General features: G+C 38.7%; 1 protein-coding gene across 1 annotated transcript in view; it reads left to right on the top strand.

The window, feature by feature from the left end:
* The window catches only part of LOC149788614 (xaa-Arg dipeptidase-like), a 60,478-nt gene that overhangs the window by 6,953 nt on the left and 40,236 nt on the right, over window positions 1-13,289 (top strand). Inside the window, exon 3 of the mRNA XM_089974693.1 lies at window positions 8,010-8,158. Coding sequence (XP_089830819.1) covers window positions 8,010-8,158 — 149 coding nt within the window. The remainder of the gene's footprint in view (window positions 1-8,009; window positions 8,159-13,289) is intronic.

Raw genomic sequence — 13,289 nt, 5'->3', positions numbered from 1 at the left:
AGTGTGACTGTATAATATTTATATGAACCGGGTGAACATGAAGGTGGTAAGAAAAGAGCAACTGATCCTATCTGGAGTATTACAACACACAAAATTTCCAGCGTGGTAAGATCCACGGGTGGACCTGCAATCTACAGATTAGATTCAACTGCTCCTCAACGTGGATTTACACGTGAACCATTACAAGTAATTCCTGAAGACATGCAATTACCACCGCGATCACTTAGCTAGCGCAGTTACGTCGATTACACTCGAGACAGGTCAGCATCGTATTCACGTGCATGACCGCGACTATTATCTTTTCTATGTACGGTAAATTGTCTTGGATTATTACTCGAGCACTGCCACAACATTACACAATTACAGCTCGCACGATGATTATTCAGCGCTATGACAAATTCAACATCTAGATCAAAGTCGCGTTTTTTTTTTTGTTGTCACTTTGTTTATAACCGGCTATTTTTTTCCCTACTATATCACTATCAAGGACATCATCAATAATTTCTGTAACGTCTATGACAATTCTCCGTAGTTGAGATATTCTTCTGACTCGAGACGCTGCGAGATAAACTAAATTTGACCATTCGACACGATCATCTACAATCCAAACTCGAGTATCAGAGATGGTTAACCCCTGAAATGAGTGAATTGTCATTGCGTATCCTAACGTCCACGGGGATTTATCAGCGTGTAGCGCATCCTTAACAACAATGACATCAACTGCGACAACTTCATTTAATACGAGATTCTGTTTCTCAGTCTGTCCTGGTATATCAACGTCGATATTCTGTCGTCGTGTATCAGCTGTTTTATGGTGCACGTAACGCTGAAAAATTTTCTTTATGCTTTTCAAATAACCTCCGTTAGAATGTATCACGAATTATCTTTCTACTTGCCACTATCAAATCATTTGGTCTCCACACTTGTAGAAAATCGTTCATTGAAGTTTCTGAAATTATTTTACGCATTATTTCACACTGAATTTTATTCGGTTTGAGTCTGATTAATTTGTTTAACTCTCTTAATTCTGCATCAAGAGATCTGTAATCATCAGTTATCTCCTCGTAATAATCTACAAAATTCTTTGACCAATCGTATGGAGATGGTCCAACAAACGGTGGTGGCTGACCGTGATCGCCGCACATTATCACAGCTGTATTTTTCAGTAACAACCAATCGAGAAACATTTTTAATATATCTTTAGATACTGTGCACACTTAATCCCAAATAATAATTTTTGGAATATATTTCTCTCCCATTCGGTCAGGAGTCCATGTGTCACCCTTTGTATCGAAAAAAGCTGTGATAAGTACATGATTGCACTCCTCGTTGTTTCATTTCTCTCGCGAATCTATGTGTATGTGTTAGCACAATCATATCATCTGAATTCTGTCGAAATAATTCGATCATCCGAGCAAAATCAGGCCATCCTAGCACTGATCTGATTGATGACTGATAGACATCAACGGCGTAATAAAGAGAGTTTATCTCTATTTTAGACGATAATATTGGTTCATGAACTGTTATTTTTATCTTGTATTTATTTCATGTTATAGTTGTTTATTCTGCTCGTAAATCCATCATTGATATGCTTGATCTGATAACTTCCTGTCGGTATTCCAACAACGTTCCAGTCGGGGGCTCCATCGTGTTTATATTTATCTGCAAACACCAGCGAATTATTTGGTTGTAATTCACCGATTGATTTTGATCTGATATTTGGCTAACTGTGGTATACTCGCAGCTGCGCTAACGCGATCTCACTTACCTGAATCGCAGTTGAAAAATTAATACTGAATTCAGGGTTTGTTGAGCTTACTGTTATCGTCGTGATTTTCCGCGGACTTGTATTTGTGTCTATCTGCTAAAGTAGTTCGGTCATTGTTCTTTTCATTTTCTTTCAAATGGTGGTTTTCTAAAGCAATTACTTCATTGTATATCTTCACCATGTTGGCAAATTCGGAATCTGATATCGTTGTGTCATCGAGGCTGGATGATATCAGCAACGATAATTTCGAGTACGCTACCGTGGCTGCACTTAATCGCACAACATAGTCTTTTTATTTTGTACTCGTGCACGTGTATATCTTTTTCGAGATAATATTTATTAAAAGAAAAGAGTGATGGCCGCCGATGATGAAACATATCGTTGCTATTGCTACCGTTAGCGGGGTCAGCGCTGATAATACTACCCCGGTGGACGCAACGAATATAGATACCGAGTATACTACAACATCGATGGCAACTGCACGCCGCTTGTATTTTTTTACTTTCACGTTGTACTCATTAATGATAGTTTTTAACGCTGATTGCCATTCACGTACTTGATCATATCTAAGCTTTTGAAGACTTGACTCTGTCAACGCCATTATTATTTTACACAGTAAACAATTGAGGCGTTTCAGCAACAAATTCCAGACACCACCAGTAAGATGTTGCCGTTAATTTCTTATCAGCTGCTTCCAGTATAAATGTTTGTTCGGTTCCGCTATTTAACACAACAGACACAACTCCGGAAAACTTATCGGTTGAATACCGCCAGGGATATGTAGTGTATATATGAAATTTTGCAGCGCTGAACACAGACAACCTGTATACACCAGTAACTTTTTCGGAATGTTTTATAGTATTATTTTGTGCGACCATATTGAGAATCCGGATGACATTGTGTATAATACGTTGATGATCTGTTTATGAGGAATTGTAATCAGATTAATTTTGTTTAACGATATCAGGAATTCCACTTACGATATCTTCTTGTGTTTTCTTAATTGTATCAATGTTCGTCTTAATATCAGAATTTCATGTCAGCGGTCAATAGAGTACCAAAGATAACATCTGCGATTTCATCAATTTTTTAAAAATTTCTACGAAGATTCGTGAACATATTTACATGAACGTCATACTTGGCCCGCAGCGAGGATAATTTATTATCTACGGTGTTATAGTTAACGTCCACATTTTTTTTTGTTGCCACGTCTTCGTCGGATGTTGGCTCTCTTAAAACCACTATTTTATTTCTGTTCATCTGAGTTAACCTGTCATTGTGTCACCGGTATTCTTTAAACGATTAGAAACACTTCTTGCAATTTCATCTCTGAAGGTTGTAAACGATATACTTGAACCTCTGATTCTACCGCCGTCAGTAAACACATGGATGTTATCCGTGACCGCACCGAGTACTTGTCGAACTATGTCATTCCATTTGATGTTGCTCGTTTTTAAAACATCATATTTGTCCTGAAAAAACAACAACCTCATCTCGGTCAACCCCAGCCAGGATGATGAGATCATTAAGATCCAATTTGGTCGCATATTTTGATAAATCTGTGTCAGATTGTTTTTTACTCACACCGCGGGATCTTCCGTAATTATCAACCATTATTATTTTCTTCCTTTTCAAATTGTAGATTTCCAGCGCTGACTTGTATAATCGTGCACAACTTTTTGAAGTGGCAACGATGATTTTGATATAGACTCGAGCACATAAATTGCTTCACGGCCGCATATTGGCGGATAGGTTAATTTTTGTGTTGGTAGCGTTGAGTACCAAACGTTTGCGTAAAGGGGTGTAATTTACTTGATAAATTCCTGCCGTGGAGCTAACCCATACGAATCGAAATAAACAATTCCACGAGGGTAATTGCATATGATACTCCATGAGTTCCAGGTCCAGTGCCGTTTTCGAGATTAATAATACCGGTTTCAGCGCTGTTTGGATGTTGTGGTAATTGATTTCGCATAAAAACACCTCTGAATTTTTTTATTTTTAATTGCTCGGCAGCATCAAGTAAATCAAAATTTGACAACGGTGTAAAACCCCATTGTGAGTTCAACGTATTGTTTCTGGAAGTCTCAAACCTTTTCATAGATCAGTTCCTGGAAGTCTCAGACCTTTTCCAAGATAAGTTCTTGGAAGTCTCAGACCTTTTCCCGTTGTTTTTTTTAATGCCATTCCAGCAGCGGTTCCAACAGCACCTAACGGCCGCCTTTGCAACAGCTGGGGCAGCAGCAGCTATCAGCGCTGGTATTGCTGCGAGAAGTGGAAATATACCTCCTGTCTTAACAGTGTCGCTGATGGCACCGACGGAAAGTTTAAGTCGTATTCCAGTCTTAGATTGTTTAGCGTCATTAACATGTTTAAGTTGATGTGCCGTCAACGGCAGTCTATTTTCACCGCCTGTGATTTGATTGTGCTTTAGCGTTATTGTTGTTCCGCATTTGTTTTTGTGCTGACGCGGACTGTAGCTTGTTGATCTGATCAGGAGCCAGACTAACACTAACGTGATGGTAAGACATTTTTATGAAATACTTGTGTTTCTAAATAACGTGGATTAAGGTAAGACATTAAGATTTTCCACTGGCCCATCAACGACTCTCATTCGACCACCAACACCATCTAGTAAATATTGCTTTGTCGCTAAGTATAACCACGATTGCTTTGTAATTAGCAACATCACCTGGATTCACGTTAGCCCTGAAGTGTATATCAACGACACATTGCCTAAATAAATCTAAATGTTCTAGTGAAAAGTAATAGATTGGATACAATGCTGTAAAATCCAACTGTGATATTTGTAAACCAGTATCTACGTTTTGATCATGTCCCATATACGACAACAATCGATGATAACGCGCGTGCAACATGATTGTACTCAAAATTTAAAATAATATACTCGGATGATTCTTGATGTCCATTTATCCTCAAATAAACGTCACTGACTCCAAGGGCGTCAAATATTATATGAGAGCGTTCTTGACTAACCATCCGATTAACATTTTGCAGAACAACAAATATGTGTCTCGGTGCAGAAATACCATGTTGAGTTGCTATTTGCCACGTGAATAACCCAGCGATATTACTTTGGATACTATCGGTGGACATTGAGTATCACGACAACAGAGACTTACCACCTGTGTTCATAAAAGAAAGTAATCGCTGTTCTTCAGCAATCAATGGAGTCATTACTGGCATCCACAGTGAAAGTTTATGTAGATTTACCTTACCAGCAGCAGCAGCGGCTGGTCGCAAAATAGAGTCATTGTCGTTACCTTTTCGCAGAAGTACATCTGTGTGCTTCGCTCCAAAGATGACTTTTCGGACATTTCTGCAGAATCCAAAGATATGTGATAGTGCAATCGCGCATGACAATCTTATACGGTCACATTATAACATTAATTTACGTGTAGCAAATCCCATATTGTAATTGTTGCTGGTACTGTGTGGCATCAAAAAATCAGCTCCTGGTCTATCTATTGTTGCAGGTGGACCTGGTTATGGATCAGTCGCAGTTTTACGTGTCGCTTGTACATAACGAAAACGGTTGGTATCAGGACTATTAGAATTATCTTTGTAAAACATCATTGACGGACCGGACGATCTTGTATAATCGTCGGAGTATCTTGCTAACCCTACTATTGTGGTGGCAACGTCAACATCTTTTTGAATTGGTTCTATGTTTTTTCCATCAATTATATATGCAGCACTGTCAAATAACCCCATAATACCATTATTAATAAAAACCGACTATGTCATCAGCTCCATATTGTGTACTGAGAGGAACATCTGTTACAAGCTCACCTTCTACTTCAATAAAAACCTCAGCGGGTAGAAAATATTTACTTGTATCATGGACCTGCAATTCAATTCTTCCTCGTGCGTTAGGTACACGTGCTTCATAAGAATAAAATTGATAATCGCGTACGGATTCATCTTTTTGGACTGGTTCATCCATGTCAAATGCTGTATCGGATATACATTTGAACATCTTTATTATACTGCTCATTTTTCAAATCGTGGTCGCCTAGACCTTCGGGAAACTCCGCTTCCTGAAATAAAACTCGTGTTTATTTTTTCATCTCCACACTGATTTACCAAGGCTGCTAATTTTTTATCTGCGGTTTGGTTTATTAATTTACCGACATCCGCTAGTATAACCACTGTGGATGGCAAGTTTACTTGTGGTTTAGCAGTCTGACGTCTGCGTAATAGCTGAGCTATTCTGTCTTTGATTGCCGTGAAGGCTTTACCAGCAGCACTAGCAACTGCACCAGGAGCGTTTTCACGAATAACATCGAAAGCTTTCATTGATAATTGTTTTGCAATTGGTGCTGATTTGAGAGCCATCCTTCTAAATAATCCCTGAATAACATTACCAAGCCCATCTCCGTAATACGCTCTGGAAACAGGTAATCGCGAGTTTACTACTCTGACCATCTGGGGTCTGCGGTGACCGTTATTTTATATGATCATCTTATTGAGTATTAATTTATCTAATCACTGTAGGCATCAACGAGTTCATCAATGAGAGCTCGATACACATTAATATCCATGATACCGCCTTAAAATAATCGCCGACATATATTAGCTGCTTCGTTGGTTATTTCCCGGGAATTATTTCCAGCTCGTTTTACTCCTATGAGAACTCAACTTAGGATTCTTGTCGCGCTTGTAACTTTTCTTTAACAGCATGTCTTAATAGTATTTACTTTTTTATTACTTCCTCTCGCTCTCGAGCTAATCTGGTTGTGTAAGCTTCTCCGAGGTTGATCATTATTTGATATAACGTTTTTAATTAAAAGCAGCAGAGAGAACGAAGTCTTATACTTGGCACTCGATTGGTAAAATCCTTCGCTTCAATCATTGCGAACCTTTTTTTCCAAATCGAGGAAGGCTTATTTTTACGAATAGAGAGTGAGTCAATTAGAGGTTGTTCGCCCTCTCTGCTGCTTGTTGTGACCAGGAGTTTTGGGCAGGAATATTTTCTTGTTCAAAATATTGAATTCAAGTGATTATATTCTCTGGAAGTACAAATGTACTCTGACAAAATTCTTGGATAAAGACATTCACTGGAATTTATACTGAATTCAAAGCTGGAATTATATTTCTGTGATTCAACAAAAGACTGCTAATACATCAAGACTTCAATAACTATCACAGACACACCATCGACTTCAGTTTTGAAATATTTTCTGGACATTTACTAAATTTTATTCAGGACATAAAATTACAAGAACTTTGGTCTGTAATTCTTGGATTATTTTGGGATTTAATTCGCAATATCGTAAGTTCTTTTTTCTCATTTTCACTATGTATTCAAAGGAAATCAATTATATATGTTAACGTTTACAAAGCTTGTTGTCTTTCACTCTTTTCTGTTACTTATTTTAAGAGCCTAATCTCGTAACAGTATTACTCTAAAAAGGGCATTTCTTTTTTATGCTAACTATGTACTTGTAATACAGTCGCGGAATAAATATGTCTTGTATGTTATATTTAAATACAGCAATGTCAAGACTTATGAATATAGAATGCTTAATTGTTTCCTAACTGTTAATCTTACATGCTAAATCTGTGCTACAGTGCTCAAGAACTTTAGAATGTGCCAGATTCCTTGTCTGGATGGCTGATTAATATTGTCCTTAGATTGTTTAGTTTGTGATGAGAAGCAATTTGTATTTGCATTTTCTTGTTAGGAGAAAGGAGACATACCATATTCAGGAAAGAAACGTATGCTGATATTTATTTATATAAATTACTCTCGTGTTTAGGTTACTTGGCACAAAAAAGAAAGAATAGATAAAAATTAATCGTCTCTACCATTCTTTATTTTATATAATAAATAATTGAAAATTGAGAGCAGTTTTCATGATCAACTAGCAAAGCATTTGCATTTATAGAAGACCAAGAAGATTTTGATTTTGTTAAGATGAACTTGAAATGATTCGTATATTATAACCGGAAACTTATCTACATCCATGTAAGGCTGTGAATAAATACTGGATAGTGTTTTAAATTACGAATGATTTCTAAGTATTCTTTGTATAAAAAAGCTTTCGTAAGTAAAATAAGTGAGAGAAATAAAAAGAAATACTGGATAATAATGTACAGATAATGTTCAGTGAGCAGCACGTGGATAGCACTTATCCAAGGCAATATTCGGGCACTGAACCAAGACTTTCAATTTGTTTCTGCTAGTTTAAAGTTGATGCAAGATTGTTTCTTTCAGGTAACGATTCTCGGAACACCAGCCGAGGAGGGGTGTGGAGGGAAAATAGATCTCATCAAGCAAGGAGCATTTGATGACGTAGACGTAGCCATGATGGCACATCCATTTCCTTCCAGTGATCCTACGCCAGTCATGTTGGCCAGAGAAACGTAAGCGTTATGTCTATTTTGAGTATATCATGATTTCGCACAATTCAAGTCAGAATGATCACTGCATTGTGAAAGTGAACCAGAAAAAGAAAAAGAGGAACAAGAGGAGAAAAATAAGACTTTCAAATTAAAACAAGAATGTTTATACCTGTTGCTTATCTATGAATCATGATTTCTGAATCAGTTTAATTATACTGTATCGTGAATTTGTATTTAAGGCGTTAGTATATATCAGTAATAGCAGTAATAAACAAATACGACGATAATTTGAAGACTCTTTACAATTTGTTGAGAGCCGACTTTCTTTGGAAATTCATTGCTGATGAACAAAACGTAAGGGTAAGTACGAATTGGGAAGGCTTCTCGTTCTAGATTTATAACCAGAAAACAACTTCTTATATTTAAGTAAACTTTACCTTGCTATAACAGAAAACGTGTCTTTATTACTTGCAGAGGAAATGGTTGCTGAAACATTGGTTTTAATGGGACATTTCTAATATATTTTCGAAAGGACGAACTAAATGCGTGCCACTGACATCTCATCTGATTGTGTAAAGAGGAAAGCCACGATGTCAAAATAATTATGTGAGGGAGCAGCAATGGGGGTCAGGGGATCGCGAGCGTAGGGGGAGGCTTGCAAAAAAAATTAAGCAGCACAGTGTAGTCTTACCAAAACAATCAATATCTGGGGATCAGCGAACCGCGCACAATACCAAGGGGCGTGGGCTTGGAAAAATAAATCCAGCAGAAAGCCTCCAATCACTAAACAAAATACCAACAATGGTCAGCGGACCACGCGAAAATCGCGACGGGGCTCGCAAAAAAAAGAACTCGGCGGAGTTATAAAATCTTCACCTGCGTCAGCGCATAACAATCAAATCAAGGTAAATCAATCATGTTTAAAAATCACAATCAAGTCCTACGCGGTTTCATGATCGTGGCGAAGAAAGATGGATTGTTGCAAATTCATGTGAATGTTGTTAAGCGTGCGCAAAGAAATTTCTAAATTGACTATAGTCCATGTCCAAATGTTATGGATGTTTCTCAGTGTGTGAGGATCAAGTCCGTTAAGAACCACAAATTAATTACAATTGTCTCTGATCACATTGGGCACCTGCGTGTATCGTTGTGTTACATCAACTGCATCTGTGTTGTATGCCTTCCTCATGAAAACATTAATTCCTGATTTGTTTGTCAGTTTAGCATAACATCTAATAAATTGTTAAGATTCCCATCAAGACCATCAGCCGATGTTGCCTCGTTGTAATCTCTGATAAATTCAACCGCGTCCTCAGATGGTTCACTGTCCAAGCTTTTGTAGATTACGTCGTTAAAATCTTTGACAACATCGTAACAACGCTGATCAGCAGTGGATTGGTCAGCCAGAAAAAAGTTTGTCCATTTCAACCACCTCATTATCATAATGAACAGTAGTTGAGTCTTACCAGACCCAGACGTACCAATGATTATCGCACGAATTGAAGTTGGTAGCGCTGGATGATGTGTACATGGGATTAGATTCGTGGTGATCACGGCGGGTTTAACAAAACATTCATCTGTGATCTTGTCGAATTTCACCAGTGATAGAGAAGCTACTTTGCTTGGTGGTTGAGATTTCGTCAAGGATTGTTTGCAGCGACACCTTTGAGTCTCTAAGCTTACCACGTTCATTCATCATGGGAAAATTACCCACTGTTGATCTATGTATTTTCGCCATAATATCGGTCCACCTGGTAAAAGTTTTAATTGTCTGAGATACAACTTTATCACGACGAACCCCGGCGAGATTAGTGAGTTCGGCGAGATTGTCTTTGGTCGCATACTTTGATAAATCATGGCCTGTTTGAGTTTTTTTTTCTGTTGTGTTGGCTGTCCTTAGATGTCTACCACTTATAAAGTACTGGTACGTTTAAAGGTGTATTTGAGTGCGGTTATATGTGGTGGTAAATCGGGAAATCGTGTTCCGCACCACAAATGATTCCTGGACACATATTGGTGGATCTGAGCGTGTTTGAATGGGAAGCGTTGAAATGCAAAACGGGACTGCAACGTGGCGGATGTATTTGATGAATTTATTCTTTTGGCGGTGGTACGAATAAAACTAAACAACGCTGCGTGGTCTGAATCGTATTCGACCCAATTTGTGCCCGGACTATTACGAATAAGTATTCCTTTCTCGACGCTGTTTGGTCCATCAGGTAGCTAAAATCTCGCATGAAACTTCTCTAATGTTCCCGCTGTTGCCCTTGTGCGATATCAAAGTTGGACATGGGAAGATTTATCTTCCGATTCGAATCCGTTCCAGTCTGAAACTGGAGCCCATTTGCAGGTGGCTTAGTGTTAGTCTGAAACCGGATCCCTTCTGCATGTGTTTTGGCGTTAGGCTGAGCCCGAGTCCATTGCTTTTTATTTTGGGACCGCCAAACTGCCTCTAGTCGCCTTTTTGTGCCATTCTATCTCCAACTACAACCACACCGATTGCGTCAGCTTTGCAACCATGGGACTTTAGCGGCAATTAAAACTGGTAGTGCAATCAAAAAGGTAAATTTTCCACCTCTTTTTGGTGATATCTTCGATGTCTGACGCGGGCAGCGTTAATCTGACTCCTGTGTTTTTAGTTGTAGCTAGCTAGCTTGATCCACCATTTTTAAGCGAAAGTGTTACTCCACATCGATTCTTTGCCGGGGTGTGTAGGTTTTTGATCTGACCCTATGTCGGGGTTCCTTTGATGTGTTGACATAACATGTTTTATTGTATTACGTGTAATCGATTGCAGTTAAGTATGCTGTATACATACTTTCCATCGACGCGTCAGCGATTTTATTTTGCTGTCAACATGTTTTCCATCGACGCGTCAACGACCTTCTTTTGCTGTTTACATGTTTTCCATCGACGCGTCAACGACCTTCTTTTGCTGTATATATGTTTTCCATCGACGCGTCAACGACCCTCTTTTGATGTCTACGTCATTTCCATCGACGCGCCAATGTCCTTCTTAAGAAGCTGTATTTTATTACATCGATACAGCAAAACGCAGCGAGACCAGCCGGTAGTGTTCGCAAACGAGCTCGAAAATGCATGTCTACCATTTATTGTCTAAATAAATCTAGATGATCCAGCGAAATGAAATAAATTGGATACAGCGTTGTGACGTTTCGGTCGCAGCCTATAAATGATAGTAAACGATGATAAGCTCGTGTGACATGATTTTGATTAAAAAACAACTTCTTCGGATGGTTCATGGTGTCTCTTTAGACGCAGATTTATTTTCAGACACATTTAAATTATCAAATGCCATTGGACTTCTTATCTGTGAGTTTAGCCGTCGCGTATCTTGAAACTCTATAAATATATGTATTGGTGCCTCGATTCCTTGCTGAGATGCGATTTGCGGTGTGAACAACACAGCTGATGTCCCTTGAACCGCATGGGTGGTCATCATGAGCCATGAACATGTGGATTTGCAACTGGTCGACATACAACTGAGTAATCGCTCTTCCTTTGCGATCGATGTTTTCATCGAAGGCATCCACAGCGACAATTTCGCTAGCGTTACCTTTACATTCAACACTGCTGTTGAACCTGGATTAACCCTTTTCAGCGTGCCAGATTGCTTCATTTTCCATGCCAGTTAGTGAAGCTGTGTTCTCAGCCCCGAATATGACTTTTCTAAAATTTCTACAGAATAAAAATTAAAAATGAAAAAATTAAAAATAAATTTAACAGATAATTTTTTAAAAAATTTTAAAAAAAGCCTTACAGTGGAATCATACATAAAAACTGACTATCCTCGTCTGTGCCCTATGTGCCACAAATCCATTGTTGAGTGTTGGATCGTGGTATCACTGTAGCCGGTTGTGGATCAACTGCAGTATCTCGTGCAGTTTGTACTTTGAGAAATTGTCTACTGTCGGCTTGTCAGTGGTGTATTTGGCAAATATAACTGACAGGCCGGCACAACGCGAATCATCATCGGAATATCTGGCTAATCCGAATATCGTCGTTGCAACGTCGATGTCATTCTGACACGATTCGATTTCTTTTCCATCAATTATGTATTTGACACTCTTGAAAAGAGCCATCACACCGTTGTTGTGAAAACCACCTCGTTCTCTTTCCGCGAATAGAGTATTATCTGTTTTTACGAGTGTTCCCTTAGCTTCATTGAATGCCTCGGCAGGCAGGAAATATCGGCTTGTATCTCGCACTTGTCGATCTATTCAACCTCGTTTGTCCGTTACACGTGCTTCGTAAGAATAATATTGATGATCGAGCAGATTCATTTTTCAATACCGATGCGTCCATGTCAACGCGGGATCTGATCTACGTTTGAATATTGTATCACATTCGTTTTTGTTTAAAACCACGATCGGAACACCCGCTGCTAGGTAACCCGATACCCGATATTAGATTTTTAGCAATATTTTGGGCTTCCAGTGTTGCTTGTCTGTTTGACAACGGAGAAGTGAATAGCTGCTCCGGTGATTTGTCTCCTAGCAATTCTCGTAATCGCTGTTTTGCAAGTGTATTTATGATTTAGCCAACGTTAGCAGGCATCTCTGCGATGCTTGGTAGCACTACTGGCGTCCGTTTTGTTATATAGATACTAATCGAACAAATCTATCTTGAATTGATAAATATGCCTTTACTTCAATATCAGCATCATCTGTCAAAATTGCTTTATCTCTGACAACGTCGATGGCTTCCATTCCTGACTATTCCACGATCGGATAGTGGCGGTATAAATGGAGGAGGATTCATGGATATTTGACACAACCGATTACTGATCAAGAAGGGTATTCATGGATATTTGAAATAACAAGTTACTGAAGTAGAAAAACAGTCAAAGATTTTGGACACAATACACGCATGTGAGACAGAAAATATCCAAAATGTGGCGATAGGAGTAGAGCATTCATTGATATTGGGCCTAATCGATTACCGAGGAGTATTCCTGGATATTTGATGCAACAAATTACTGAAGTATAAGAGCATTCGTGGATATTGGATACAGCAGATTACTGAAGTAGAAGAGCAGTAATGGACTTTGGACGCGACCGGTTACTGTAGTAGAAGAGCAGTAATGGACATTGGATACGACCGGTTACTGCAGTAGAGGATCAGTAATGGA

This window comes from Sinohyriopsis cumingii, chromosome 11 (assembly GCF_028554795.1).
Source record: "Sinohyriopsis cumingii isolate HCF-2022 chromosome 11, ASM2855479v2, whole genome shotgun sequence".
Taxonomy (NCBI): Eukaryota; Metazoa; Mollusca; class Bivalvia; order Unionida; family Unionidae; genus Sinohyriopsis; species Sinohyriopsis cumingii.
Note: the sequence above shows the minus strand (reverse complement) of the source record. Positions and strands in the feature narration are given on the sequence as shown.